The sequence below is a fragment of the Oncorhynchus tshawytscha genome, linkage group LG10, assembly GCF_018296145.1.
Source record: "Oncorhynchus tshawytscha isolate Ot180627B linkage group LG10, Otsh_v2.0, whole genome shotgun sequence".
In the NCBI taxonomy this organism is placed as follows: domain Eukaryota; kingdom Metazoa; phylum Chordata; class Actinopteri; order Salmoniformes; family Salmonidae; genus Oncorhynchus; species Oncorhynchus tshawytscha.
Window position 1 is genome coordinate 80,418,496 of NC_056438.1, and position 26,741 is coordinate 80,445,236.

The 26,741-nt window shown below is 44.4% G+C and overlaps 1 protein-coding gene across 1 annotated transcript; it reads right to left on the reverse strand.

The window, feature by feature from the left end:
* Positions 1–10,415: 10,415 nt before the first annotated feature.
* On the reverse strand, positions 10,416–26,182 carry LOC112259266. The gene is made up of 4 exons (XM_042329606.1): positions 26,063–26,182; positions 18,922–19,086; positions 17,662–18,593; positions 10,416–11,793 (listed from the first exon to the last, which is right to left on the reverse strand). Exons 2-4 carry the CDS (start codon positions 19,045–19,047, stop codon positions 10,416–10,418), a joined length of 2,436 nt encoding a protein of 811 aa, XP_042185540.1. The 5' UTR covers positions 19,048–19,086; positions 26,063–26,182.
* Between the last annotated feature and the right edge of the window lie 559 nt (positions 26,183–26,741).

A 26,741-nucleotide genomic window follows, 5' to 3' on the forward strand; every position in this document is an offset into this window, starting at 1 on the left:
TTGCAGAGGGAGCGTTTAGTCCCAGGATCCTTATCTTAGTGATGAGTTTTGATGGCACTATGGTGTTGAACGCTGAGCTGTAGTCTATGAATAGCATTCTCACGTAGGTGTTCATTTTGTCCAGGTGGGAAAGGGCAAATTGGAGTGCAATAGAGATTGCATCATCTGTGGATCTGTTAGGGCGGTATGCAAATTGGAGTGGGTCTAGGGTTTCTGGGATAATGGTGTTGATGTGAGCCATTACGAGCCTTTCAAAGCACTTCATGGCTACAGACATGAGCGCTACAGGTCTGTAGTCATTTAGGCAGGTTGCCTTAGTGTTCTTGGGCACAGGGACTATGGTGGTCTGCTTGAAACATGTTGGTATTACAGACTCGGTCAGGGAGATGTTGAAAATGTTAGTGAAGACACCTGCCAGTGGGTCAGCACATGCCCGGAGCACACGTCCTGGTAATCTGTCTGGCCCCAGTACAGCAGCCAAATCATTTTGAAATAGCTCATGATTAAATGTTTAAACATTTCTCTTGACCACAAGAACCTTGGTGTCATGGTCTTTCAGTCAGTGTGTGTGTGTGTGTGTGTGTGTGTGTGTGTGTGTGTGTGTGTGTGTGTGTGTGTGTGTGTGTGTGTGTGTGTGTGTGTGCGTGCATGCATGCAAACAAGTTGAGTGTTGTAGTGTTGTGTTGTAAAGTTAAAAGGCCTGATGTGTTATAATGTATTAAAAGACCTGATGTGTTATAATGTATTAAAAGGCCTGATGTGTTATAATGTATTAAAAGGCCTGATGTGTTATAATGTATTAAAAGGCCTGATGTGTTATAATATATTAAAAGGCCTGATGTGTTATAATGTATTAAAAGGCCTGATGTGTTATAATGTATTAAAAGGCCTGATGTGTTATAATATATTAAAAGGCCTGATGTGTTATAATGTATTAAAAGGCCTGATGTGTTATAATGTATTAAAAGGCCTGATGTGTTATAATGTATTAAAAGGCCTGATGTGTTATAATGTATTAAAAGGCCTGATGCGTTATATTTATTTATTTATTTATTTTTACCTTTATTTAACCAGGTAGGCCAGTTGAGAACAAGTTCTCATTTGCAACTGCGACCTGGCCAAGATAAAGCATAGCAGTGTGAGCAGACAACACAGAGTTACACATGGAATAAACAATTAACAAGTCAATAACACAGTAGAAAACAAAGGGGGGAGTCTATATACAATGTGTGCAAAAGGCATGAGGAGGTAGGCGAATAATTACAATTTTGCAGATTAACACTGGAGTGATAAATGATCAGATGGTCATGTACAGGTAGAGATATTGGTGTGCAAAAGAGCAAGTAAATAAATAAAAACAGTATGGTGAAAATGGGTGGGCTATTTACCAATAGACTATGTACAGCAGCAGCGATCGGTTAGCTGCTCAGATAGCTGATGTTTGAAGTTGGTGAGGGAGATAAAAGTCTCCAACTTCAGCGATTTTTGCAATTCGTTCCAGTCACAGGCAGCAGAGTACTGGAACGAAAGGCGGCCAAATGAGGTGTTATAATGTATTAAAAGGCCTGATGTGTTGTAATATATTAAAAGGTCTGATATCAACACATGTCACAATCACATGCCACATGACCCTGCCGCCCCTCCACTCTAACCACTAGGCTACCCTGCCTAGTGCCTCGGGTACTCACAGCGTCAGTTCCACTGTAATCAGCAGACAAGACCAGGTAGCCTAGTATTTAGAGCGTTGGGCAGTAACTGAAAGGTTGCTGGATCAAATCCCTGAGCTGACAAGGTAAAAATGTGTTGCTCTGCCTTTGAACAAGGCAGTTAACCCACTGTTCCCCTTTAGGCCGTCATTGTAAGTAAGAATTTGGTCTTAACTGACTTGACTAGTTAAATAAAATGTCCCAGCATGTGACAATATTATTGGACTACGAAATTGGACTTAAAAATAATCATCTAGCGGTCATACACTGTCTACCAGGGTGTAGGGCAACCAATGTAAAGGCTAATCTGAAGACAGTGCTGGTTTTAGCCATGTAAATGAGCTAGAAAGATGTGTCGTTATCAAATAATTGTCACTCCCAGTTAGGGGTAGTGATGAGCTCTACAGCAGAGTGTCACAACTCAGTCGCTGGATGAAAACTGTTTTCTGCCCCTTCCAAAAGATCGAATTTGTAGATAATTGGCCCTCTTTCTGGGACTCACCCACAAACAGCCTGTTAAGGAGTGACGGACTCCATCCAAGCAGGAGGGGTGCTCTCCTCTTGTTTTTGAGCATAGACAGGGCTCTAACTCCTCTAGCTCCACAATGAAATAGGGTGCAGGCCAGGCAGCAGGCTGTTAGCCAGCCTGCCAGCATAGTGGAGTCTGCCACTAGCACAGTCAGTGTAGTCAGCTCAGCTATCCCCATTGAGAACGTGTCTGTGCCTCAATCTAGGTTGGGCAAAACTAAACATGGTGGTGTTCGCCTTAGCAATCTCACTGGAATAAAGACCTCCTTCATCCCTGTCATTTTTTAAAGAGACTGTGATAATACTTCACAACTCAAAATAGGACTGTTTTCTGCCCCTTCCAAAAGATCGAATTTGTAGATAATTGGCCCTCTTTCTGGGACTCACCCACAAACAGGACCGGGCCTGACCTGCTGGAGGGATGCTCTCATCTTATCTATGAACATAAACAGGGTGTTAACTCCTCAAGCTCCACAATGAGACAGGGTGCTGGCCAGGCAGCAGGGTGCAGGCCAGGCAGCAGGGTGCAGGCCAGGCAGCAGTGTGCTGGCCAGGCAGCAGTGTGCTGGCCAGGCAGCAGGGTGCAGGCCAGGCAGCAGGGTGCAGGCCAGGCAGCAGGGTGCTGGCCAGGCAGCAGGGTGCTGGCCAGGCAGCAGGGTGCAGGCCAGGCAGCAGGGTGCAGGCCAGGCAGCAGGGTGCAGGCCAGGCAGCAGGGTGCAGGCCAGGCAGCAGGGTGCAGGCCAGGCAGCAGGGTGCAGGCCAGGCAGCAGGGTGCTGGCCAGGCAGCAGGGTGCTGGCCAGGCAGCAGGGTGCAGGCCAGGCAGCAGGGTGCTGGCCAGGCAGCAGGGTGCTGGCCAGGCAGCAGGGTGCAGGCCAGGCAGCAGGGTGCAGGCCAGGCAGCAGGGTGCAGGCCAGGCAGCCAGTTCTGTCCGGTGGAATAAACATTGTGGATCTAAATGTTTTTCCTCATAATCCTGGACTATCGTACCACCATTTTTTTTACAAACAAATATTCTTCTCAGACCTCAACAAAGGATTATCAAAAGCTGTGCTATAAATTCTTGGGCAACCTAGATGCCCTTTCAGACTCCCTCCACCTACCCAAGGAAGTCGGAGTACAAGATCAGTTAACCACCTAACCGAAGATCTAAATTTAAACTTGCGTAATACCCTAGATGCTGTTTCACCTCTAAAAACAAACAACATTTGTCACAAGAAATTAGCTCCCTGGTACACAAAAAAGACCAAAGTCCTGAAGCAAGCTTCCAGAAAATTCTTTGTTGGGGACAGAAGCACCAGATCATCAGCAAACAGTAGACATTTGACTTCACATTCTAGTAGGGTGAGGCCGGGTGCTGCAGACTGCTCTAATGCCCTTGCCAATTTGTTGATATATATGTTGAAGAGGGTGGGGCTTAGGCTGGATCCCTGTCTCACCCCACAGCCTTGTGGAAAGAGATGTGTGTGTTTTTTGCTAACTTTGTGGTTTGTCTATATGGATTTTAGAATGTTGTATGCTCTTCCCCCAACACAACATTACATTAATTTGTATAGCAGACCCTCATGCAAAATTGAGTCAAACGCTTTTTTAAAAATCAACAAAGCATGAGAAGAATTGGCCTTTGTTTTGGTTAGTTTGTTAATCAATTAGCTTATACAGGGTGAATACGTGGTCTGTTGTATGGTAATTTGGTAAAACGCCAATTTGACATTTTCTCAGTACATTGTTTTCACTGAGGAAATGTACGAGTCTCTTGTTAATGATAATGAAGAGTATTTTCCCAAGGTTACTGTTGACGCGTATCCCACGGTAGTTATTGGGTCAAATTTATCTCCACTTTTGTGGATTGGGGCGATCAGTCATTGGTTCCAAATATTGGGGAAGATGCCAGAGCTAAGGATGATGTTAAAGAGTTTAAGTATAGCCAATTGGAATTTGTTGTCTGTCTATTTTATCATTTCGTTGAGGATACCATCAACACCTCAGGCCTTTTTGGGTTGGAGGGTTTTTATTTTGTCCTGTAACTCATTCAATGTAATTGGAGAATCTAGTGGGTTCTGGTAGTTTTTAATAATTGATTAGAAGATTTGTATTTGATCATGTATGTGTTTTTGCTCTTTATTCTTTGTTATAGAGCCAAACAGATTGAAGAAGTGGTTTACCCATACATCTCCATTTTGGATAGACATCTCTTCGTGTTGTTTGTTCAGAGTTTTCTAGAAGTGGTTAGAGTCTGTGGATTCTTCAATTACATTGAGCTGATTTCTGATGTCCTGTTCCTTCTTTGTCCGTAGTGAATTTCTGTATTGTTTTAGTGATTCACCATAGTGAAGGCGTAGACTTGTTTACACCTTCACTATTACAGTGGAACGTTTTACCCAGGAAATTGTCTAAAAGGGATTGAATTTGTTGTTGCCTAATTGTTTTTTGGTAGGTTTCCAAACTACATTCCTTCCATCTATAGCATTTCTTAATATTACTCAGTTCCTTTGGCTTTGATGCCTCATGATTGAGTATTGCTCTGTTTAAGTAGACTGTGATTTTGCTGTGGTCTGATAGGGGTGTCAGTGGGCTGACTGTGATCTGATAGGGGTGTCAGTGGGCTGACTGTGAACGCTGTGAGAGACTCTGGGTTGAGGTCAGTGATAAAGTAGTCTACAGTACTACTGCCAAGAGATGAGCTATAGGTGTACCTACCATAGGAGTCCCCTCGAAGCCTACCATTGACTATGTACATACCCAGCGTGCGACAGAGCTGCAGGAGTTGTGACCCGTTTTTGTTGGTTATGTTGTCGTAGTTGTGCCTACGGGGGCATATGGGGGAGGGAATGCTGTCACCTGCAGGCGGGTGTTTGTCCCCGTGTGCTGAGGGTGTCAGGTTCTTGTCCGCTTCTGGTATTTAGGTCACCACAGACTAGTACATGTCCCTGGGCCTGGAAATGGTTTATCTCAGCCTCCAGGATGGAGAAGCTGTCTTCATTAAAATATGGGGATTCTAGTGGGGGGATATAGGTAGCACACAGGAGGACATTTTTCTCTGTTGAGATAATTTCCTTTTGAATTTCTAGCCAAATGTAAAATGTTCCTGTTTTGATTAATTTAATGGAGTGAGTTAGGTCTGCTCTATACCAAATTAGCATACCCCCTGAGTCCCCTGTTTCACACCTGGTCGTTTGGTGGATGGGACTACCAGCTCTCGGTAACCTATCTCTCTCTCTGAGGACCTGAGTCCTTGGACCTGATGACCAGCTGTTTTTGACCTTCTCTCTCTCTCTCTCTCTCTCTCTCGCTCCCTCCCTCCCTCCCTCTCTCTCTCTCTCTCTCTCTGTCTCTCGCTCCCTGCCTACCTCTCTCTCTCTCTCTCACTCCCCTTCCTACCTCTCTCTCTCTCTCTCTCTCGCTCCCTCCCTCCCTACCTCTCTCTCTCTCTCTCTCTCTCTCTCTCGCTCCCTCCCTACCTCTCTCTCTCTTTCTCTCGCTCCCTCCCTACCTCTCTCTCACTCCCTCCCTCCCTCCCTCCCTACCTCTCTCTCTCTCTCTCTCTCTCTCTCGCTCCCTTCCTACCTCTCTCTCTCTCGCTCCTTCCTACCTCTCTCTCTCTCTCGCTCCCTCCCCCTCTCTCTCTCGCTCCCTCCCTACCTCTCTCTCTCTCGCTCCCTACCTCTCTCTCGCTCCCTCCCTCCCTACCTCTTTCTCTCACTTCCTCCCTCCCTTCCTACCTCTCTCTCTCTCTCTCTCTCTCTCTCTCGCTCCCTCCCTCCCTCCCTCCCTACCTCTCTCTCTCACTCTCTCGCTCCCTCCCTCCCTCCCTCCCTACCTCTCTCTCTCTCGCTCCCTCCCTCCCTACCTCTCTCTCTCTACCGCAAATGCTGTCTCAGCCTCTGAATGCTCGACTATGAAAGGCCAACTGACATTTACTCGTAGTCCAACTGACATTTACTCATAGGCCAACTGACATTTATTCATAGGAGGAGGAGGAGGAGGAGGAGAGAGGAGGAGGAGAGAGGAGGAGAAGGAGAGAGGAGGAGATACCTCTCCCCCTCTTCTTCCTCCTCCTCCTCCTCCTCCTCCTCCTCCTCTCTCCTTCTCCTCCTCCTCCTCTCTCCTTCTCCTCCTCTCTCCTCCTCCTCCTCCTCCTCCTCCTCCTCCTTCTCCTTCTCCTTCTCCTTCTCCTTCTCCTTCTCCTTCTCCTCCTCCTCTCTCCCTTCTCCTCCTCTCTCCCTCCTCTCTCTCCTCCTCTCTCTTCCTCTCTCTTCCTCCTCTCTCTCCTTTCTCCTCTTTTCTCCTCTCTCCCCTCTCTCTGACGTAATACAAAACGCAATACAAAATACACAAATAAATCAAACAGAGGACGGAGCATTCATCGACAGGATTCCTAGTAATGCCTCTGCATAAAAATCCCTGAGTCCCAGCTGCACTCACAACGATGCCTGAGTCCCAGCTGCACTCACAACGATGCCTGAGTACCAGCTGCACTCACAACGATGCCTGAGTACCAGCTGCACTCACAACGATGCCTGAGTCCCAGCTGCACTCACAACGATGCCTGAGTCCCAGCTGCACTCACAACGATGCCTGAGTCCCAGCTGCACTCACAACGATGCCTGAGTACCAGCTGCACTCACAACGATGCCTGAGTTATTATTTTGACTCTCCATTTGGGCTGTTACCAAAGTAATAAACGCTACAGTCTTCCATTGGGTCCGAGCCTGTTAGTTAAAAGAACAACCACAAAGTGGTGGCTCCAGGTCGGCTGGAAAAGCAAAAACACATTGTCACCACTAGATGGCCATGAGAGACTGATGAATAATCATGTGCTGAGAGAGAGGGGTAGGGGAGAGAGAGGGGGCAGGGGAGAGAGAGAGGGGGCAGGGGAGAGAGAGAGGGGGGCAGGGGAGAGAGAGGGGGGCAGGGAGAGAGAGGGGGGGGCAGGGGAGAGAGAGGGGGGGCAGGGGAGAGAGAGGGGAGGGGGAGAGAGGGGGGCAGGGGAGAGAGAGAGGGGGCAGGGGAGAGAGAGAGGGGGCAGGGGAGAGAGAGGGGTAGGGGAGAGAGAGAGGGGGCAGGGGAGAGAGAGAGAGGGGGGGCAGGGGAGAGAGAGGGGACAGGGGAGAGAGAGGGGGGGGGCAGGGGAGAGAGAGAGGGTGGGGGTAGGGGAGAGAGAGAGAGAGAGGGGGGGGTAGGGAAGAGAGAGAGAGAGAGAGAGAGAGAGAGGAGGGGGTAGGGGAAGAGAGAGAGAGAGAGAGAGAGAGGGGGAGAGAGTGAGTGGGGAGGAGAGAGAGAGACAGAGAGTGAATGTAAACGTTAATATTTCTGCTGTTATAGGGAAAGCAATAACACAACAACAAAGATTTACATGTTTTATTGTAACTATATACCACTTTATTCATTCATAATTAAACATGGTCCAACACAACTTCATTTTAATCAAATCTGAACTATATTCTATCTGAATTTCTGACAGCTAGTAACCTTATAACAACACCTATCTAAAATAAAACTTTAGTTTTATCTACAAAAGGAAGAAGATTTCACAACATCATCATTTATTCTAGTTTTCCTTACAGTTATACAAACATTTTTCTTTCAAATAGGTGCTATTCAAATCTACACAACATTTTTGTTTGTTTGAACAAATAGTATCTACGTTTTTTTTTTTATATCGAAATTATTTGCTGTTGCTGCAAAAAAAATAGAATAGTTTGATCTGAATATTGAGTCTTTCTCGTGTTGTTATTCTGAAAGTGAAACTGTTTCCCCAGGGCTTCCTGATAAGGGCTCTCATGTATACACCTGTATACACCTGTATAGACCTCTATAGACCTGTATACACCTGTATAGACCTGTATACACCTGTATACACCTGTATAGACCTCTATAGACCTGTATACACCTGTATAGACCTCTATAGACCTGTATACACCTGTATACACCTGTATACACCTGTATAGACCTCTATAGACCTGTATACACCTGTATACACCTGTATAGACCTGTATACACCTGTATAGACCTCTATAGACCTCTATAGACCTGTATACACCTGTATAGACCTCTATAGACCTGTATACACCTGTATAGACCTCTATAGACCTGTATACACCTGTATAGACCTCTATAGACCTGTATACACCTGTATACACCTGTATAGACCTGTATAGACCTGTATACACCTGTATACACCTGTATAGACCTCTATAGACCTGTATACACCTGTATAGACCTGTATACACCTGTATACACCTGTATAGACCTCTATAGACCTGTATACACCTGTATAGACCTCTATAGACCTGTATACACCTGTATAGACCTGTATACACCTGTATAGACCTCTATAGACCTGTATACACCTGTATAGACCTCTATAGACCTGTATACACCTGTATAGACCTGTATAGACCTGTATACACCTGTATAGACCTGTATAGACCTGTATACACCTGTATAGACCTCTATAGACCTGTATACACCTGTATAGACCTGTATAGACCTGTATACACCTGTATAGACCTCTATAGACCTGTATACACCTGTATAGACCTCTATAGACCTGTATACACCTGTATAGACCTGTATAGACCTGTATAGACCTCTATAGACCTGTATAGACCTCTATAGACCTGTATAGACCTCTATAGACCTGTATAGACCTGTATAGACCTGTATAGACCTCTATAGACCTGTATAGACCTCTATAGACCTGTATAGACCTCTATAGACCTGTATAGACCTGTATAGACCTCTATAGACCTGTATAGACCTCTATAGACCTGTAATAGACCTGTAATAGACCTGTATACACCTGTATAGACCTGTAATAGACCTGTAATAGACCTGTAATAGACCTGTAATAGACCTGTAATAGACCTGTATGCACCTGTATAGACCTGTAATAGACCCAGCTACAGAAAATGTCTCAATCACAAATGAAAGGGTACTATACACAGAACCAGTCAAAAGTTTGGACACACCTACTCATTCAAGGTTTTTAATATATATATATATTTTACTATTTTCAACATTGTAGAATAATAGTGAAGACATCAAAACTATGAAATAACACATATGGAATCATGTAGTTACCAAAAAAGACTCATCAGACCAAAGGACATATTTCCACCGGTCTAATGTTCATTGATCGTGTTTCTTGGCCCAAGCAAGTCTCTTCTTATTATTGGTGTCCTTTAGTAGTGGTTTCTTTGCAGTAAATCGACCATGAAGGCCTGATTCACACAGTCTCCTCAGAACAGTTGATGTTGAGATGTGTCTGTTACCTAAACTCTGTGAAGCATTTATTTAAAAAACCCTGGAATGAGTAGGTGTGTCCAAACGTTTGACTGCTACAGTATATATATAATATACTGCTTCACTGCATCGTGGTATATTTTTCATAGAAATGTACAGACCATTGTTGTTTATCGCTTACATAGAAATGACCGGACACAGTTCTGTCTATAGTTCTGTAGGAACCATAGTTTCGGTCCATGTTCTCCAGGGGACCCTAATTGGTGTTGAAAATTACAACTCTGTTGAAGAGGTGGGGGCTATTCCCATCACACCTTCTCTTTCTCCCTCTTCTTTCCCGTCTCTCTCCCTGATCACTTTCTGGGGACACCATGTCTCTCTCTCTTCTCTCTCCATCTCCTTCTCCTCTTTCTCACCCTCTCCTGTTCTCTCTCTCTCCCTCTCTCTCTCTCTCTCTCTCTCTCTCTCTCTCTCTCTCTCTTTCTTCTCTCTCCATCTCCTTCTCCTTCTCACCCTCTCCTGTTCTCTCCTTCTCTGCCTCTGTGTCTCTGTGTCTCTGTGTCTCTCTGTCTCTCTCTGTCTCTCTCTCTCTGTCTGTCTCTCTCTCTGTCTGTCTCTCTCTCTCTCTGTCTGTCTCTCTCTCTCTCTCTCTCTCTCTCTCTCCTTCTCCCTGATCTCCTGACATCCTTCTGGCTGCACCTTGACTCTATAGGTCAGTTTTTATCACTGTCTTCTACTGACTATGACATCCATCTACAATGATGAGACACAAAGAGATAGTTCTAGAGTTCTGTGTAGAGATCTGTCTAGAGTTGATTTGTTGTGAGTTGATTTGATTCTCCTCTCCTGAGTTCCTTTTTGGCTGTACCTTGACTCTATTGGTCAGTTTTGATCACTGTCTAAAGAGATCGACATGACGATTGAGACAGATCTGTCTAGAGTTCTGTTAAAGAAGAGCTAAGGGTGACAGTCACCCTCTCTCTTTTTCCTTGAGCTGCTTCTGCTACCTCGTCTGCTACTACTTCTTCTTCCTGATTCGAGTCAGGCACACAGGAAGTCACTACATCTGGTACCTCGAAGGAATCTCCGTCCACGGTTTCCAGTTTGATGTATCCCTTACTGTTTGAACGCTCCAGACGCGTACAGCTGAACCGACGAGCCCGGTCGCCTTGACGACAGACGGCCACGGTGAGGCTGCATCGTCGTGCCGACTGGGGCTGGTCGACCCCTGGGCTGGAGAGGGAGTTGAGTGACAGGCGAGATCCCATCCCCGTCGTCGCCCTGAAAACGGGAGAAGGAGGGAACAGCCGGGGGCCCTGTGGGGTGAGGGTCTGTCCTTGTAGCGCCTCATCTGGTTCAGTTAGGGTCATGACGGTACCACCCTCATATTCCAGGGGATTCATCGAGGTCCTCCTTGAAGAATCCTTCTCTTTAGTACCCAGACATTGACTATAGGATTCCAGGGGATTCATCGAGGTCCTCCTTGAAGAATTATTCTCTGTATTATCCAGACTTTGACTATAACCTGCTACTTGCTCTTGCTCAATCCCATTTCCACTAAAATCCTTGACATCTGTGATCACTTCCTCCTCTCTCTCGGCCTGTCCCCCCTCCTGTCCCCCCTCCTGCCCCCCATCCTCCACTGCACCGTTGTTAAGTGTGATGATCGGGAGGGTGAAGACGTTAAAAGAAGAACTGACAATGGATGCTGTACCCTCCCACTGCCTGGGGTACGAGGCCTGCTCTGAGTCCCACTGCCTGGGGTACGAGGCCTGCTCTGAGTCCCACTGTCTGGGGTACGAGGCCTGCTCTGAGTCCCGCTGCCTGGGGTACGAGGCCTGCTCTGAGTCCCACTGCCTGGGGTACGAGGCCTGCTCTGAGTCCCGCTGCCTGGGGTACGAGTCCTGCTCTGAGTCCCACTGCCTGGGGTACGAGTCCTGCTCTGAGTCCCACTGCCTGGGGTACGAGGCCTGCTCTGAGTCCCACTGCCTGGGGTACGAGGCCTGCTCTGAGTCCCGCTGCCTGGGGTACGAGTCCTGCTCTGAGTCCCACTGCCTGGGGTATGAGTCCTGCTCTGAGTCCCACTGCCTGGGGTACGAGGCCTGCTCTGAGTCCCACTGCCTGGGGTACGAGGCCTGCTCTGAGTCCCACTGTCTGGGGTACGAGTCCTGCTCTGAGTCCCACTGTCTGGGGTACGAGTCCTGCTCTGAGTCCCACTGCCTGGGGTACGAGTCCTGCTCTGTGTCCCGCTGCCTGGGGTACGAGTCCTGCTCTGAGTCCCACTGTCTGGGGTAGGGTGTCTGCTCTGAACACCTGATTAGATTAGATAAAATAAGATTAGAAAACTTTATTTCAGGTAAATTGAATACAGCTTTATTTATCCCCTCAGGGCGCCTGGTCCACCTGATTAAAACATGAAAACAGCATTAGTTTAGAATAGATTAGAAAACTTTTATGTCCTCAATGAGGCAATTCATTTTGCAGCATACAAAAACAACATACAATGTAGCCTCGTTCGATCATCCGGATCATGCAAGAGCAGGAATGTGATATGCACACATCTATAAAAACAGAATCTGATCTACACATATCTAGAGGAACGGAATCTGATCGACACGCATTGAGAGGAACAGAATCTGATCTACACACATCTAGAGGAACGGAATCTGATCTACACACATCTAGAGGAACAGAATCTGATCGACACACATCTATAAAAACAGAATCTGATCTACACACATCTATAAAAACAGAATCTGATCTACACACATCTATAAAAACAGAATCTGATCTACACACATCTATAAAAACAGAATCTGATCTACACATATCTAGAGGAACAGAATCTGATCTACACACATCTATAAAAACAGAATCTGATCTACACACATCTAGAGGAACAGAATCTGATCTACACACATCTAGAGGAACAGAATCTGATCTACACATATCTAGAGGAACGGAATCTGATCTACACACATCTAGAGGAACAGAATCTGATCTACACACATCTAGAGGAACAGAATCTGATCTACACACATCTAGAGGAACAGAATCTGATCAACACACATCTAGAGGAACAGAATCTGATCTACACACATCTAGAGGAACGGAATCTGATCGACACGCATCGAGAGGAACAGAATCTGATCTACACACATCTAGAGGAACAGAATCTGATCTACACACATCTAGAGGAACAGAATCTGATCAACACACATCTAGAGGAACAGAATCTGATCTACACACATCTAGAGGAACATGTAAACATGTAAAGTGTTGGTCCCATGTTTCATAAACTGAAATGAAAGATCCCAGGAATGTTTCATATGCACAAAAAAAAACATTAGTACATCCCTGTTAGTGAGCATTTATCTTTGCAAAGATACTCCATCCACCTGACAGGTGTGGCATATCAAGAAGCTGATAAAACAGCATGGTCATTACACAGGTGCACCTTGTGCTGGGGACAATGAAAAGTCACTATAAAACGTGTAGTTTTGTCACACAACACAATACCACAGATGTCTCAGGTTTGGAGGGAACGTGCAATTGACATGCTGACTGCAGGAATGTCCACCAGATAATGTAATGTTAATTTCTCTACCATAAGCCGCCTCCAACGTCATTTTAGATCATTTGGCAGTACGTCCAATCGGCCTTACAATTGCAGGCCATGTGTAACCACGCCAGCCCAGGTCCTCCACATCCGACTTCTTCACCTGCGGGATCGTCTGAGACCAGCCACCCAGAAAGCTGCTGAAACTGTGGGTTTGCACAACTGAAGAATTTCTGCACAAACTGTCAGAAACCGTCTCAGGGAATCTGAAAAACAACCCCACAGCATGATGCTGCCATCACCATGTTTCACCGTAGGGATGTTGCCCTGTTTCCTCCAGACGTCACACTTGGCATTCAGGCCAAAAAGTTTAATCCTGGTTTCATCAGACCAGAGAGTCCTTTATGTGCCTTTTGGCGAACTCCAAGCGGGCTGTCATGTGCCTTTTACTGAGGAGTGGCTTCCGTCTGGCCACTCTACCATGAATTTCTGATTGGTTTGAGTGCTGCAGAGATGTTTGTCCTTCTGGAAGGTTCTCCCATTTCCACAGAGAAACTCTGGAGCTCTGTCAGAGTCACCATCAGGTTCTTGGTCACCTCCCTGACCAAGGCCCTTCTCAACCGATTGCTCAGTTTCGCCGGGCGGCCAGCTCTAGGAAGGATCTTGGTGGTTCCAAACTTCTTCCATACAGTGCCTTGCGAAAGTATTCGGCTCCCTTGAAATTTGCGACCTTTTGCCACATTTCAGGCTTCAAACATAAAGATATAAAACTGTATTTTTTTGTGAAGAATCAACAACAAGTGGGACACAATCATGAAGTGGAACGACATTTATTGATTATTTCAAACTTTTTTAACAAATCAAAAACTGAAAAATTGGGCGTGCAAAATTATTCAGCCCCTTTACTTTCAGTACAGCAAACTCTCTCCAGAAGTTCAGTGAGGATCTCTGAATGATCCAATGTTGACCTAAATGACTAATGATGATAAATACAATCCACCTGTGTGTAATCAAGTCTCCGGGTAAATGCACCTACACTGTGATAGTCTCAGAGGTCCGTTAAAAGCGCAGAGAGCATCATGAAGAACAAGGAACACACCAGGCAGGTCCGAGATACTGTTGTGAAGAAGTTTAAAGCCGGATTTGGATACTAAAAGATTTCCCAAGCTTTAAACATCCCAAGGAGCACTGTGCAAGCGATAAAATTGCAATGGAAGGAGTATCAGACCACTGCAAATCTACCAAGACCTGGCCGTCCCTCTAAACTTTCAGCTCATACAAGGAGAAGACTGATCAGAGATGCAGCCAAGAGGCCCATGATCACTCTGGATGAACTGCAGAGATCTACAGCTGAGGTGGGAGACTCTGTACATAGGACAACAATCAGTTGTATATTTCACAAATCTGGCCTTTATGGAAGAGTGGCAAGAAGAAAGCCATTTCTTAAAGATATCCATAAAAAGTGTCGTTTAAAGTTTGCCACAAGCCACCTGGGAGACACACCAAACATGTGGAAGAAGGTGCTCTGGTCAGATGAAACCAAAATTGAACTTTTTGGCAACAATGCAAAACGTTAAGTTTGGCGTAAAGGCAAAACAGCTCATCACCCTGAACACACCATCCCCACTGTCAAATATGGTGGTGGCAGCATCATGGTTTGGGCCTGCTTTTCTTCAGCAGGGACAGGGAAGATGGTTAAAATTGATGGGAAAATTGATGGAGCCAAATACAGGACCATTCTGGAAGAAAACCTGATGGAGTCTGCAAAAGACCTGAGACTGGGACGGAGATTTGTCTTCCAACAAGACAATGATCAAAAACATAAAGCAAAATCTACAATGGAATGGTTCAAAAATAAACATATCCAGGTGTTAGAATGGCCAAGTCAAAGTCCAGACCTGAATCCAATCGAGAATCTGTGGAAAGAACCGAAAACTGCTGTTCACAAATGCTCTCCATCCAGCCTCACTGAGCTCGAGCTGTTTTGCAAGGAGGAATGGGAAAAAATTTCAGTCTCTCGATGTGCAAAACTGATAGAGACATACCCCAAGCGACTTACAGCTGTAATCACAGCAAAAGGTGGCGCTACAAAGTATTAACTTAAGGGGGCTGAATAATTTTGCACGCCCAATTTTTCAGTTTTTGATTTGTTAAAAAAGTTTGTAATATCCAATAAATGTCGTTCCACTTCATGATTGTGTCCCACTTGTTGTTGATTCTTCACAAAAAAAATACAGTTTTATATCTTTATGTTTGAAGCCTGAAATGTGGCAAAATGTCGCAAAGTTTAAGGGGGCCGAATACTTTCGCAAGGCACTGTATATGAATGAGGGAGGCCACTGTGTTCTTGGGCACCTTCAATGCTGCAGACATTTTTTGGTACCCTTCCCCAGATCTGTGCCTCGACACAATCCAATATCCCAGAGCTCTACGGACAATTCATTCAACCGTTTTTGCTCTGACATGCACTGTCAAATGTAGGACCTTATATAGATGTGTGTACCTTTCCCAATCATGTCCAATCAATTGAATTTACCACAAGTGGACTCCAATCAAGTTGTAGAAACATCTCAAGGATGATCAATGTAAACAGGATGCACCTGAGCTCAATTTCGAGTCTCATGGCAAAGGGTCTGAAAACTTAAGTAAATACTATAATAAATATTATTATTATTTTCTATTATATAAAAATGTATAAAACCTGTTTTCGCTTTGTCATTATGGAGTATTGTGTGTAGATTGATGGGGAAAAACATGTATTTAATCAAATTTAGAAAAAGGCTGTAATGTAACAAAATGTGAAAAAAGTCAAGTGGTCTGAATATTTTCTGAATGTAAAATTGCGTATAATACCATTATATTAATATTCCACATTTGTATCATAAAAAAACACCACCAGTTATAAGAATGTGATCTTGTGTAATCAGGATGGTTGAACGAGGCTATAAAAAATATACAGAACCAGTCAAAACCTACTCACTCAAGGGTTTTCTTTATTTTTTAAAACTATTTTCTACATTGTATAACAAGAGTGAAGACATCCAAACTACACATATGGAATCACGTAGTAACTACAATTTTTTTTATTTTAGATTCTACCAAGTAGCCACCCTTTGCCTCGATGACAGCTTTGCACACTCTTGGCATTCTCTCAACCAGCTTCACGAGGAATTTCCAACAGCCTTGAAGGAGTTCCCACATATTCTGAGCACAGCCTGAAGATGTGTTGGGTCATTATCCTGATGAAAAACAAATGATAGTCCCACTAAGTGCAAACTAGATGGGATGGAATATCACTGCAGAATGCTGTGGTAGCCCTGCTGGGTAAGTGTGCCTTGAATTCTAAATAAATCACTGACAGTGTCACCAGCAAAGCACCATCACACCTCCTCCACCATGTTTCACGGTGGGAACCACACATGTGGAGGTAATCTGTTCACCTACTCTGCGTCTCACAAAGACACGGCGGTTGGAACCAAAAATCTCATATTTGGACTCATCAGACCAAAGGACAGATTTCCACCAGTCTAATGTCCATTGCTCGTGTTCCTTGGTCCAAGCATCTTCATCTTATTGGTGTCCTCATGAGTGGCACAGCGGTCTAAGGCACTGCATTGCAGTACTAGACTCATCACTACAGAGCCTGGTTCAATCCTGGGCTGTATGGGAGTCCCATAGGGCGGCACACAATTGGCCAAGCGTCGCCTGGGTTGCCTGGGGAAGGCCGTCATTGTAAATAAGAATGTGTTCTTAACAGACTTGCCTAGTTAAGTAAAGGTTAAATAAAATAAAATAGTAATGGCTTCTTTGCAGGAATTTGACCACGAAGGCCTGATTCACACAGTCTCCTCTGAACAGTTGATGTTGAGATGTATCTGTTACTTGAACTCTGTGAAGCATTTATTTGGGCTGCAATTTCTGTCGCTGGTATCTCTACTGAACTTATCCTCTGCAGTAGAGGTACGTCTGGGTTTTCCTTTCCTGTGGCGGTCCTCATGAGAGCCAGTTTCATCATAGCGGATGATGGTTTTTGTGACTGCACTTGAAGAAATGTCAAAGGTCTTGACATTTTCGGGATTGACTGACCTTCATGACTTAAAGTAATGATTGACAGTTGTTTCTCTTTGCTTATTTGAGCTGTTCTTGCCATAAAATGGTCTCTGTATTTTACCAAAGAGGACTATCTTCTGTATACCACCCATACCTTGCCACAACACAACTGATTGGCTCAAACGCAATAACAAGGAAATAAATTCCACAAATTCACTTTTAACAAGGCACACCTGCTAATTGAAATACATTCCAGGTGACTAACTCATGAAGCTGGTTGAGAGAACGCCAAGTGTGTGCAAAGCTGTAGTCAAGTCTGGTGGCTACTTCGAAGAATTTCACATATAAAATACATTTTAATTTGTTTAACACTTTTTTGGTTACTACATGATTCCATATGTGTTATTTCATAGTTTTGATGCCTTCACTATTATCCTACAATGGAGAGAATAGTAAAAATAAAAGAATAAATAAAAACTCTGGAATGAGTAGGTGTATCACATTTTGACTGGTACTGTACATGCAGACAAAATCACACATTTTAAAACAACAGACTTGTAGGTCTACTGTACCTGCGCTTCTGGTCTCTGTAGATGCTCCGCTGCCGACCCGCCATTGACGGTCGTCTATACTGCTGCTCACTGCTACCTATCTCCCCCTGGTGGCTTGACACGGTAGTGGAGGGCCAAGGACTGTGCTCTAGCATCTCGCCAGGATGGAACGAACCAGAATTTATGTCCACACTGCCCCTGGACTGCACATAGTTCACCAGTCCGTTAATCGGCGAGTAGTCCTTGGTCCGTTTGCTGTGGTGGTCGATGACCGTGGAGTAGATATCTCTGAGGTTGATGACTTTGGTCTTCTGGTCTCTGTTCTCGTGAAGCACAGCGTTAGCGCAGATGAAGAGGAAGATGCCAATCCCCATCACTAAGGGCCCAAACACCTTCAAGTTGTCTGAGTAGAGGTAGCTGTCCAGGAACTCAGAGAGAAACCCCCCTGAGGGAGGACGAGGACTTGTCGACACAGATAGAGGTTGAGGAACACTTCCATTCATAACATCACTCATCTGATTTGTCAACTCAGCACTTGTCTGGTTGGTCAACTCCTCAACAGTCTGGTTGGTCAACTCCCCAACAGTCTGGTTGGTCAACTCCTCAACAGTCTGGTTGGTCAACTCCCCAACAGTCTGGTTGGTCAACTCCCCAACAGTCTGGTTGGTCAACTCCTCAACAGTCTGGTTGGTCAACTCCCCAACAGTCTGGTTGGCTGTGTTGTTATCCTTGTTATTGCTCCAGGTGACAGACACCAGGGGGCTCTTGGAGTAGCTCATCCTGCCGTTGGATCTCCGCTCCTCCCCTGGTGATACCCCGGATGCATACCCCTGGCTGTGGCCTTCATGTGGCCAGTAGCCCAGTACAGCCATGGCTATCCCCAGCATCAACACCACTACCCCCACCGCAGCCACCAGCCCAGATGGGGAACACAGGTTGAGTTTCCCCTTCACCTGAATTCGTAAAAGATACAGACAGAACATCATTACCATGTTAGCTTTTGGAACATCTAAGGATGTGTCCCAATAATCTCTCCTTCCTCCTTAAAAGTGTGCACTTGTTCACTACCTCCCACAAATGTAAAAGTATTTAAAAGTTTTAGGCTAGAGGGAGTTTCCATATACCAATAATTTCCTTTCAAATCCATGAAGAGAAGTGAAGAAGACAACTGCACGTATTAGGAGAAAGGAGAGATTATTGGGATGTAACCTAAGATAAAACCAGATACAATACAACAGAGCATTATGGGTACTGTAGTTTGTAGTTCATCACGCTACCCACCACTACCACATCATTCCTCTTCTTCCTCTCTGCTTGTTTCCTCTTCCTCTGGTTCTCAGCGTGGTTCTTGGATCGCTGGGAGTCTTGGCGCCGGTTCATACGCAGCAGGCCGCCCGTGGCGATCATGGCGACGATTTTGATTGGACGACGGGCTTGTCAATCAACCTGGGGGGGGAAGAGGAAGGGGAAGGGAGGAGAGTCAGTTGTATTGAATTAAAACAAACACAGAAACAGTGACTTTGTTCTCTGAAGGATAAAATGTAGTTCCTCAATACATCCCCAAAAGGATGGATACATCCAGCCTACCACCACAAAATGCATCTAAAAAAATATGGATCGATAGAATGAGTCCTGAAAACTGTGTTGCGAGGTGTGTGAGAGAGGTGTGTGTGTGTGTGAGGGAGAGGTATGTGTGTGTGTGTGAGAGGTGTGTGTGGTTGTGTGTGTGATAGTAATAGGTAGTGTGTGATCTCTGTCTGAGGTATCTAATGGTGTATCAAATCAAATCAAATCAAATCAAATCAAAATGTATCCCCACATCCAAGAAGGGCATAACCACACACACACACACACACACACACACACACACACACACACACACACACACACACACACACACACACACACACACACACACACACACACACACACACACACACACACACACACACACTCCCTCTCCCCTATACTATAATCAGTCCTATGTAGTAATACAGGCTGTCACCAGGTCCATTCCTTAATCTTCATTCCCCATTCTCCAGCCCTCCATCCGGACTCCAGTCCCCCATCTCCCCCACTCCCCAGCCCCCAGCCCTTTAGCCCCCAGCCCCCATCCGGTCTCCAGTCCCCCATCCAGTCTCCAGCCCCCCACTCCCCAGCCCTTCAGCACCCCAGCCCCCATCCAGTCTCCAGTCCCCCCCAGTCCCCCAGCCAAGAATGAAGTAGAGTGAAGGAGAATAATGAAGTAGAGTGAAGGAGAAGAATGAAGTAGAGTGAAGGAGAAGAATGAAGGAGAATGAAGGAGAATGAAGGAGAAGAATGATTGGGTATTTGTCTTTATTAGTGTTTCTACACTGTGTGGATTTAAGCTCCCCTTCTTTCTACTCTCTATCTCTTTCTGTAGACTTCCAAATCCTCTAGCTTGGAATCTGTCTGGGAACTGGGGCTCCGATGGATTCTGAAGTAGGAACAATATAGCATATGCAGAAAGATAATCTTAGATAGATAGGAGATATGCCCAGATGGCTGTTGGGAACAGACAGTCAACCTGCACTGAAGAGAGACTATGTGGGCGGCAGATCACTTTGGTGTGTGTGTGTGAGAGAGAGAGAGAGAGAGAGAGACAATACTATACTATACTTGAGTATACTTACACTCTTTGACATCATCCTCATTGAAAGAATACCAGAATATAGTTCATTTCCTCCCACCATCTGATGTTCCCAGAATCTCTATGTTAACCAAGGGGTTTTCAAATGTCACATCAGTAGGGTAGAGGGAGGAAAAAGGGCGGAAGAGGTATTTATGACTGTCATAAACCTACCCCCAGGCCAACGTCATGACACTGGGCACATGGACTATGGTGGTCTGCTTGAAAAATGTTGGTATTACAGACTCAATCAGGGACATGTTGAAAATGTCAGTGAAGACACTTGCCAGTTGGTCAGCACATCCCCGGAGCACACGTCCTGGTAATCCATCTGGCCCTGAGACTTTGTGTATATTGACCTGTTTAAAGGTCTTACTCACGTCGGCTACGGAGAGCGTGATCACACAGTCGCCCGGAACAGCTGATGCTCTCATGCATGCCTCAGTGTTGCTTGCCTTGAAGCGAGAATAAAAGGGATTTAGCTTGTCTGGTCAGCTCGTGTCACTGGGCGGCTCGCGGCCGTGCTTCCCTTTGTAGTCTGTATTAGTTTGCAAGCCCAGCCAAATAAGACGAGCGTCGGAGTCGGTGTAGTAGGATTCAATCTTAGTCCTGTATTGGCGCTTTGCCTGTTTGATGGTTCGTCGGAGGGCATACCAGGATTTCTTAGCTAGTCCCGCACCTTGAAAGCTCAATTCGAATGTTGTCTGTATTCCATGGCTTTTGGTTGGGATATGTACGGTCACTGTGGGGATGACGTCCTCGATGCACGAGACCAAGGTGCTGAAAGACAGAGCTCGACAGGCCATAAAGGAAGCTCCATTTCTGAAAGATGAGCATTAAAATACTTTTCTGCAAGATGGCTAAAAGTTGGTGGTTTACCCATTCAATTATTGGGAGTTTAAATATAGATAATAGAGCGACTCTATTTATTTTATAGTTTAAAGTTTATTCGTTAGTAAGCATCTCTACACAAAATAACTTCTCCGGGTATGCGCTCCTGCTTTTTATTTGAAAGATTAGATTAAAACACTTTTATGTGGACAGATGCATTAAATAATCGATTGTTGCATAGTTTCAAGCAAATACAAAAATCACTAAATAAATAAAAGCCTAATCATCACATTGGCAGTCTAATGAATTGATGGATTGACTCTAATGAATGAAATGCTTTCCTTTATTTGCACTCAGAGCTCCAACTATAGGAGGAGCCCATAAAAATCTGTGAATAATGTGGCTTTTTATAAACACATTTCATGCCACACTTTACTCTCTATGACTACAGGCAATAGCAGAATCTGTTATACCACAACAACAACACATGACAGGGTAGGCTACTCTGCAGACTCTGACAAACTGAGATCTATCTTTTTTTCTTTTTCTTACCTGGTCTTGAATGCAACCGTCTAATCGAGGTCTATAAAAAGGGACACCTGTTGTAGGATCTGTCAAGCCTGAAGGAGGAAATTATTGTTCTAAAAAGGAGCACAGACTCACCCAATGATGAAGACAGTATATGCGCATTCACCCGGGAATATGGAAGCTCTCTGCTATAGTGACAAAAACATAAGCTACTGTTTGCTCAATACCCTTTTGTGAGTTGAGAAATTTGATTGGCTAACTAAAGACAGGTTAGAGATTTTTTCTTCGGCTCCTCTCTTTTGTGTTTTTTCCATTGTATTTTTGTATTGCAATTGTATTTGAAAATATTGCGACAGGGCTAAGCCTGTATTAGATGTACAGTATATTATATATTAAATATATAACATATATTAGATGCTTTTCCCTGACAGTTAAATCAACAATCGGGCCGGGGGGGCAGATTGGCCATTTGGCAATTCTGGCAAATGCCAGATGGGCTGGACCCTTCTTTAGTTGGGTGAGTCGAAATTGACACACACACACCAATTTTTTATATAAAAAAAAAATATAAAAATAGGCCTCATGAGTGGTGCTGTATCGCAGTGTTGTGGTATCAATACAGCCTGTGGTTCAAACCCAGGCTGTGTCATTACCAGCCGTGACCGGGAGTCCCATAGGGCGGCGCACAATTGGCCCAGCGTCATCCGGGTTAGGGGAGGGCCGGGGGGCGCCTGCAGGCTGACTTCGGTCATCAGTCGAACTGTGTTTCCTCTGACACATTGGTGCAGCTGGAATCAGGGTGAGGTGGGCGGGTGTTAAGAAGCATGTTTTGGAGAACACATGACTCGACCTTCACCTCTCCAGAGCCGGTTGGGGAGTTGCAACGATGAGACAAGATCGTAATCACGAAATTGGGGAGAAAAATTGGGGGTACATTTAAATGTTTATTTTTAATTTTGATTGAAAATGTGACATGGCCAGCGGCCCATGGGCCTGGTAAGAATGATTTTTTGTTGTTGTTACTAATCTATAATGATTTGGTCAAACAGTACATTATCCTCATGATTCTAGTAATGAAAATGTGCCTGTTTCACTGGGGCCTGCTGCTGTGATACGCGAGACACTATCCTCTCCCTCCATGAGTTTGAGTGAAAACATTCGTTTTTGAAGGTAGAACATTTCAATTGCGGTCAAAAACACAGCATTGGAAAGCTTCGTCCCTGTTGAAGAGAAGGAGGAGAGGAGGTTCTCAGCTTTCTGTAGGTCTCATTTCATTGGTATTTAAATTTTTTTTGGGGGGGGGGGAATATGCAGCGATACACACGTGTAAGATCTGCACCGGCCATTGCTAGGGCATAGGCCTATAGGTCGACAACCGCAGAGTTTTTCTAGAACATTTAATGTCGGGTGACTACATGGCTAGTAGCAGTGCCTATTATATTTCGATTTAGCGATCCACTTAGTGTGTATTGTTTCCACTTTCTCAGGAGTTGAAGGTTGAAAGTTTAATTAGCCTATGATATTAGTTAGTGCATAAAAAAATATGTAATGAAAGATGAGACAGCTTTTTTTCACGGATCAGACAAAAGTTCATTACAGATAAATATAACCGAGAAATTTCACAAAAGACTTCAGAAATAAAATCTTAACAGGCCCATGGGTCACCCACCATGTCACGTTTGATTTTTTTAAAGGTATTTTTTATATCATTTTTTGTTGTTGCTGTTGATATAGGACAATAGCCCAGCACATCCAACTAAAAAAGGGTCCAGCCCATCTGGCATATGACAGAATTGCCAGATGGCCAATCGCCCTTGGCCCGAAATAGGGTGAGAAGGTGTTTCGACACTGAAAAAGTCCAGACCTTCTTTCCCTAGACATCCGTCTCCAATGCTAACCAAAACACATATATCTTCACCCTAACCCTCCAATGCTAACCAAAACACATATATCTTCACCCTAACCCTCCAATACTAACCTAAATATATATATCCTCACCCTAACCCTCCAATACTAACCTAAATATATATATCCTCACACTAACCCTCCAATACTAACCTAAATATATATATCCTCACCCTAACCCTCCAATACTAACCTAAATATATATATATCCTCACCCTAACCCTCCAATACTAACCTAAATATATATATATATCCTCACCCTAACCCTCCAATACTAACCTAAATATATATATCCTCACCCTAACCCTCCAATGCTAACCAAAACACATATATCCTCACCCTAACCCTCCAATGCTAACCTAAATATATATATCCTCACCCTAACCCTCCAATGCTAACCTAAATATATATATCCTCACCCTAACCCTCCAATACTAACCTAAATATATATATCCTCACCCTAACCCTCCAATGCTAACCAAAACACATATATCCTCACCCTAACCCTCCAATGCTAACCAAAACACATATATCCTCACCCTAACCCTCCAATGCTAACCAAAACACATATATCCTCACACTAACCCTCCAATGCTAACCAAAACACATATATCCTCACACTAACCCTCCAATGCTAACCAAAACACATATATCCTCACCCTAACCCTCCAATACTAACCAAAACACATATATCCTCACACTAACCCTCCAATACTAACCTAAATATATATATCCTCACCCTAACCCTCCAATGCTAACCTAAATACATATATCCTCACACTAACCCTCCAATACTAACCTAAATATATATATCCTCACCCTAACCCTCCAATACTAACCTAAATATATATATATATATCCTCACCCTAACCCTCCAATACTAACCTAAATATATATATCCTCACCCTAACCCTCCAATGCTAACCAAAACACATATATCCTCACCCTAACCCTCCAATGCTAACCAAAACACATATATCCTCACCCTAACCCTCCAATGCTAACCAAAACACATATATCCTCACCCTAACCCTCCAATGCTAACCAAAAACATATATCCTCACCCTAACCCTCCAATGCTAACCAAAACACATATATCCTCACCCTAACCCTCCAATGCTACCCAAAACACATATATCCTCACACTAACCCTCCAATGCTAACCAAAACACATATATCCTCACACTAACCCTCCAATGCTAACCAAAACACATATATCCTCACCCTAACCCTCCAATGCTAACCAAAACACATATATCCTCACACTAACCCTCCAATACTAACCTAAATATATATATCCTCACCCTAACCCTCCAATGCTAACCAAAACACATATATCCTCACCCTAACCCTCCAATGCTAACCAAAACACATATATCCTCACCCTAACCCTCCAATGCTAACCAAAACACATATATCCTCACCCTAACCCTCCAATGCTAACCAAAACACATATATCCTCACCCTAACCCTCCAATGCTAACCAAAACACACTTGAGTTTCACACATGCAGACTTTGACGATAAACATGCACAGTTGTCGCTGAGGTCAATGTAGACCCGAATGTGTGCGCGTTGACATGACATGCTGAACTGGCTATTTAGGATACAGACACTACACATGTAATTCAACTTCATTTGACTTTCTCTTAGCCTTCTACCACTGCCAAAATTCGACTAGCCACTGCTAGTGCACTTCCCTGTCTGAAATAACAGTAATAGGTAATAGGTAATAGGTAATAAGTCGTAATAGGTAATAGGTAATAAGTCATAATAGGTCGTCAATGTCCAGAGGCTAGAGGGCAGAGCCCAAACAAACCAGGTTCACAGACACATTTCCTATTTAGCCTAATGTCAATTGCTATTGTAAATACGATTGTAATTAAACATGGCAGATGATTGAAATAACTATAAACCGATAGTTTTTCTTATGATGTGGTTTGGAAATCAAATAGCCTGACATGCACATATTGAAAACGTTTGAAGCGTGATGAATTGCCATATACAGATGCAGGATCTTAATTTGAGCCAGTATGCTATAGCAGGAAAATAATCCTACAGCAACAATATGTGTTTAGGGCTCCCAAGTGGCGCAACGGTCTAAGGCACTGCATTTCAGTGCTAGAGGCATCACTACAGACCCAGGTTTGATTCTAGGCTGTATCACAACTGAGTCCCATAGGGCGACGGACAATTGGTAACATAAATAAATTAAATACAAAACAGGAAATGTGAATTATTTTGTGGATTGTTATTATTAGACATTTTCTGTAGGGATGGATACATTTTCCCTTAGGGCAAATCAATTCTGACATTTTGAAGTGGAAATTAATAATTTTAGATGCCTTTTTAAGCCTTGAATACACTACAAGTGAGTATTTCCTGTTATGCAGGACAATTCTTAGCAACAAAAGAGTGATCAGATGAAGATCCTACATCTGTAGCCTATACATAAAGGTACAATAAATCTCTAACAGTTAAACATGCAGTAAAACAACATAAATCCTACCGACTGTCTTAGCAGTAAATGGTTCATGTTCCTGCATCCTCCAAAACCTCGTGTCTGGGGCTGTGTGTAATCCGCCAGTCGCTGTCTCTCTCTGTCTCTCTCTTCTGTGTTAATCGCTCTCTCTCTCTGTCTCTCTCTCTCTCTCTGTCTCTCTCTCTCTCTCTTTCTCTCTCTCCTGTGTTAATTCCTCTCTCTCTCTCTCTCTCGCTCTCTCCCCCCCCTCTCTCTCTCTCTCTCTCTCTCTCTGTCTCTCTCTCTCTCTCTCCTTCCCCCTCTCTCTCTCTCTCTCTCCTGTGTTAATCGCTCTCTCTCTGTCTCTCTCACTCTCTCTCTCCTGTGTTAATTCCTCTCTCTCTCTCTCTCTCTCGCTCTCTGTCTCTCCCCTCTCTCTCTCTCTCTCTCTCCTCCCCCTCTCTCTCTCTCTCTCTGTCTCTATCTCTCTCTCTCTCTCTCTGTCTCGCTCTCTCTCTCTGTGTGTGTGCTCTCCCCTCCCTAGTTGTGTCTCTGCGGAACCAAAGCAGGAAACAGTGAGTGATCTTCACAATATAGACTTCCACAAAAGGGGCGGAGCAAGCAACTGCATTTACGATTATTGGACGATCTGAAAATCAATTTCGCTTGTTCGAAATCAATTTACACTACAGGAAGTGTGCGCGATAGATGAATTGCTGCAGTCTTG

Excerpts from the sequence above, each read along its gene's own strand:
- LOC112259266 (XM_042329606.1), bottom strand. The coding sequence starts at position 19,047 with ATGATCGCCACGGGCGGCCTGCTGCGTATGAACCGGCGCCAAGACTCC. Across the intron at positions 18,594-18,921 it reads AGAGGAATGATGTGGTAGTG|GTGAAGGGGAAACTCAACCT; the intron begins GTGGGTAGCGTG and ends TTACGAATTCAG. Across the intron at positions 11,794-17,661 it reads TACAGAGACCAGAAGCGCAG|GTGTTCAGAGCAGACACCCT; the intron begins GTACAGTAGACC and ends TAATCTAATCAG.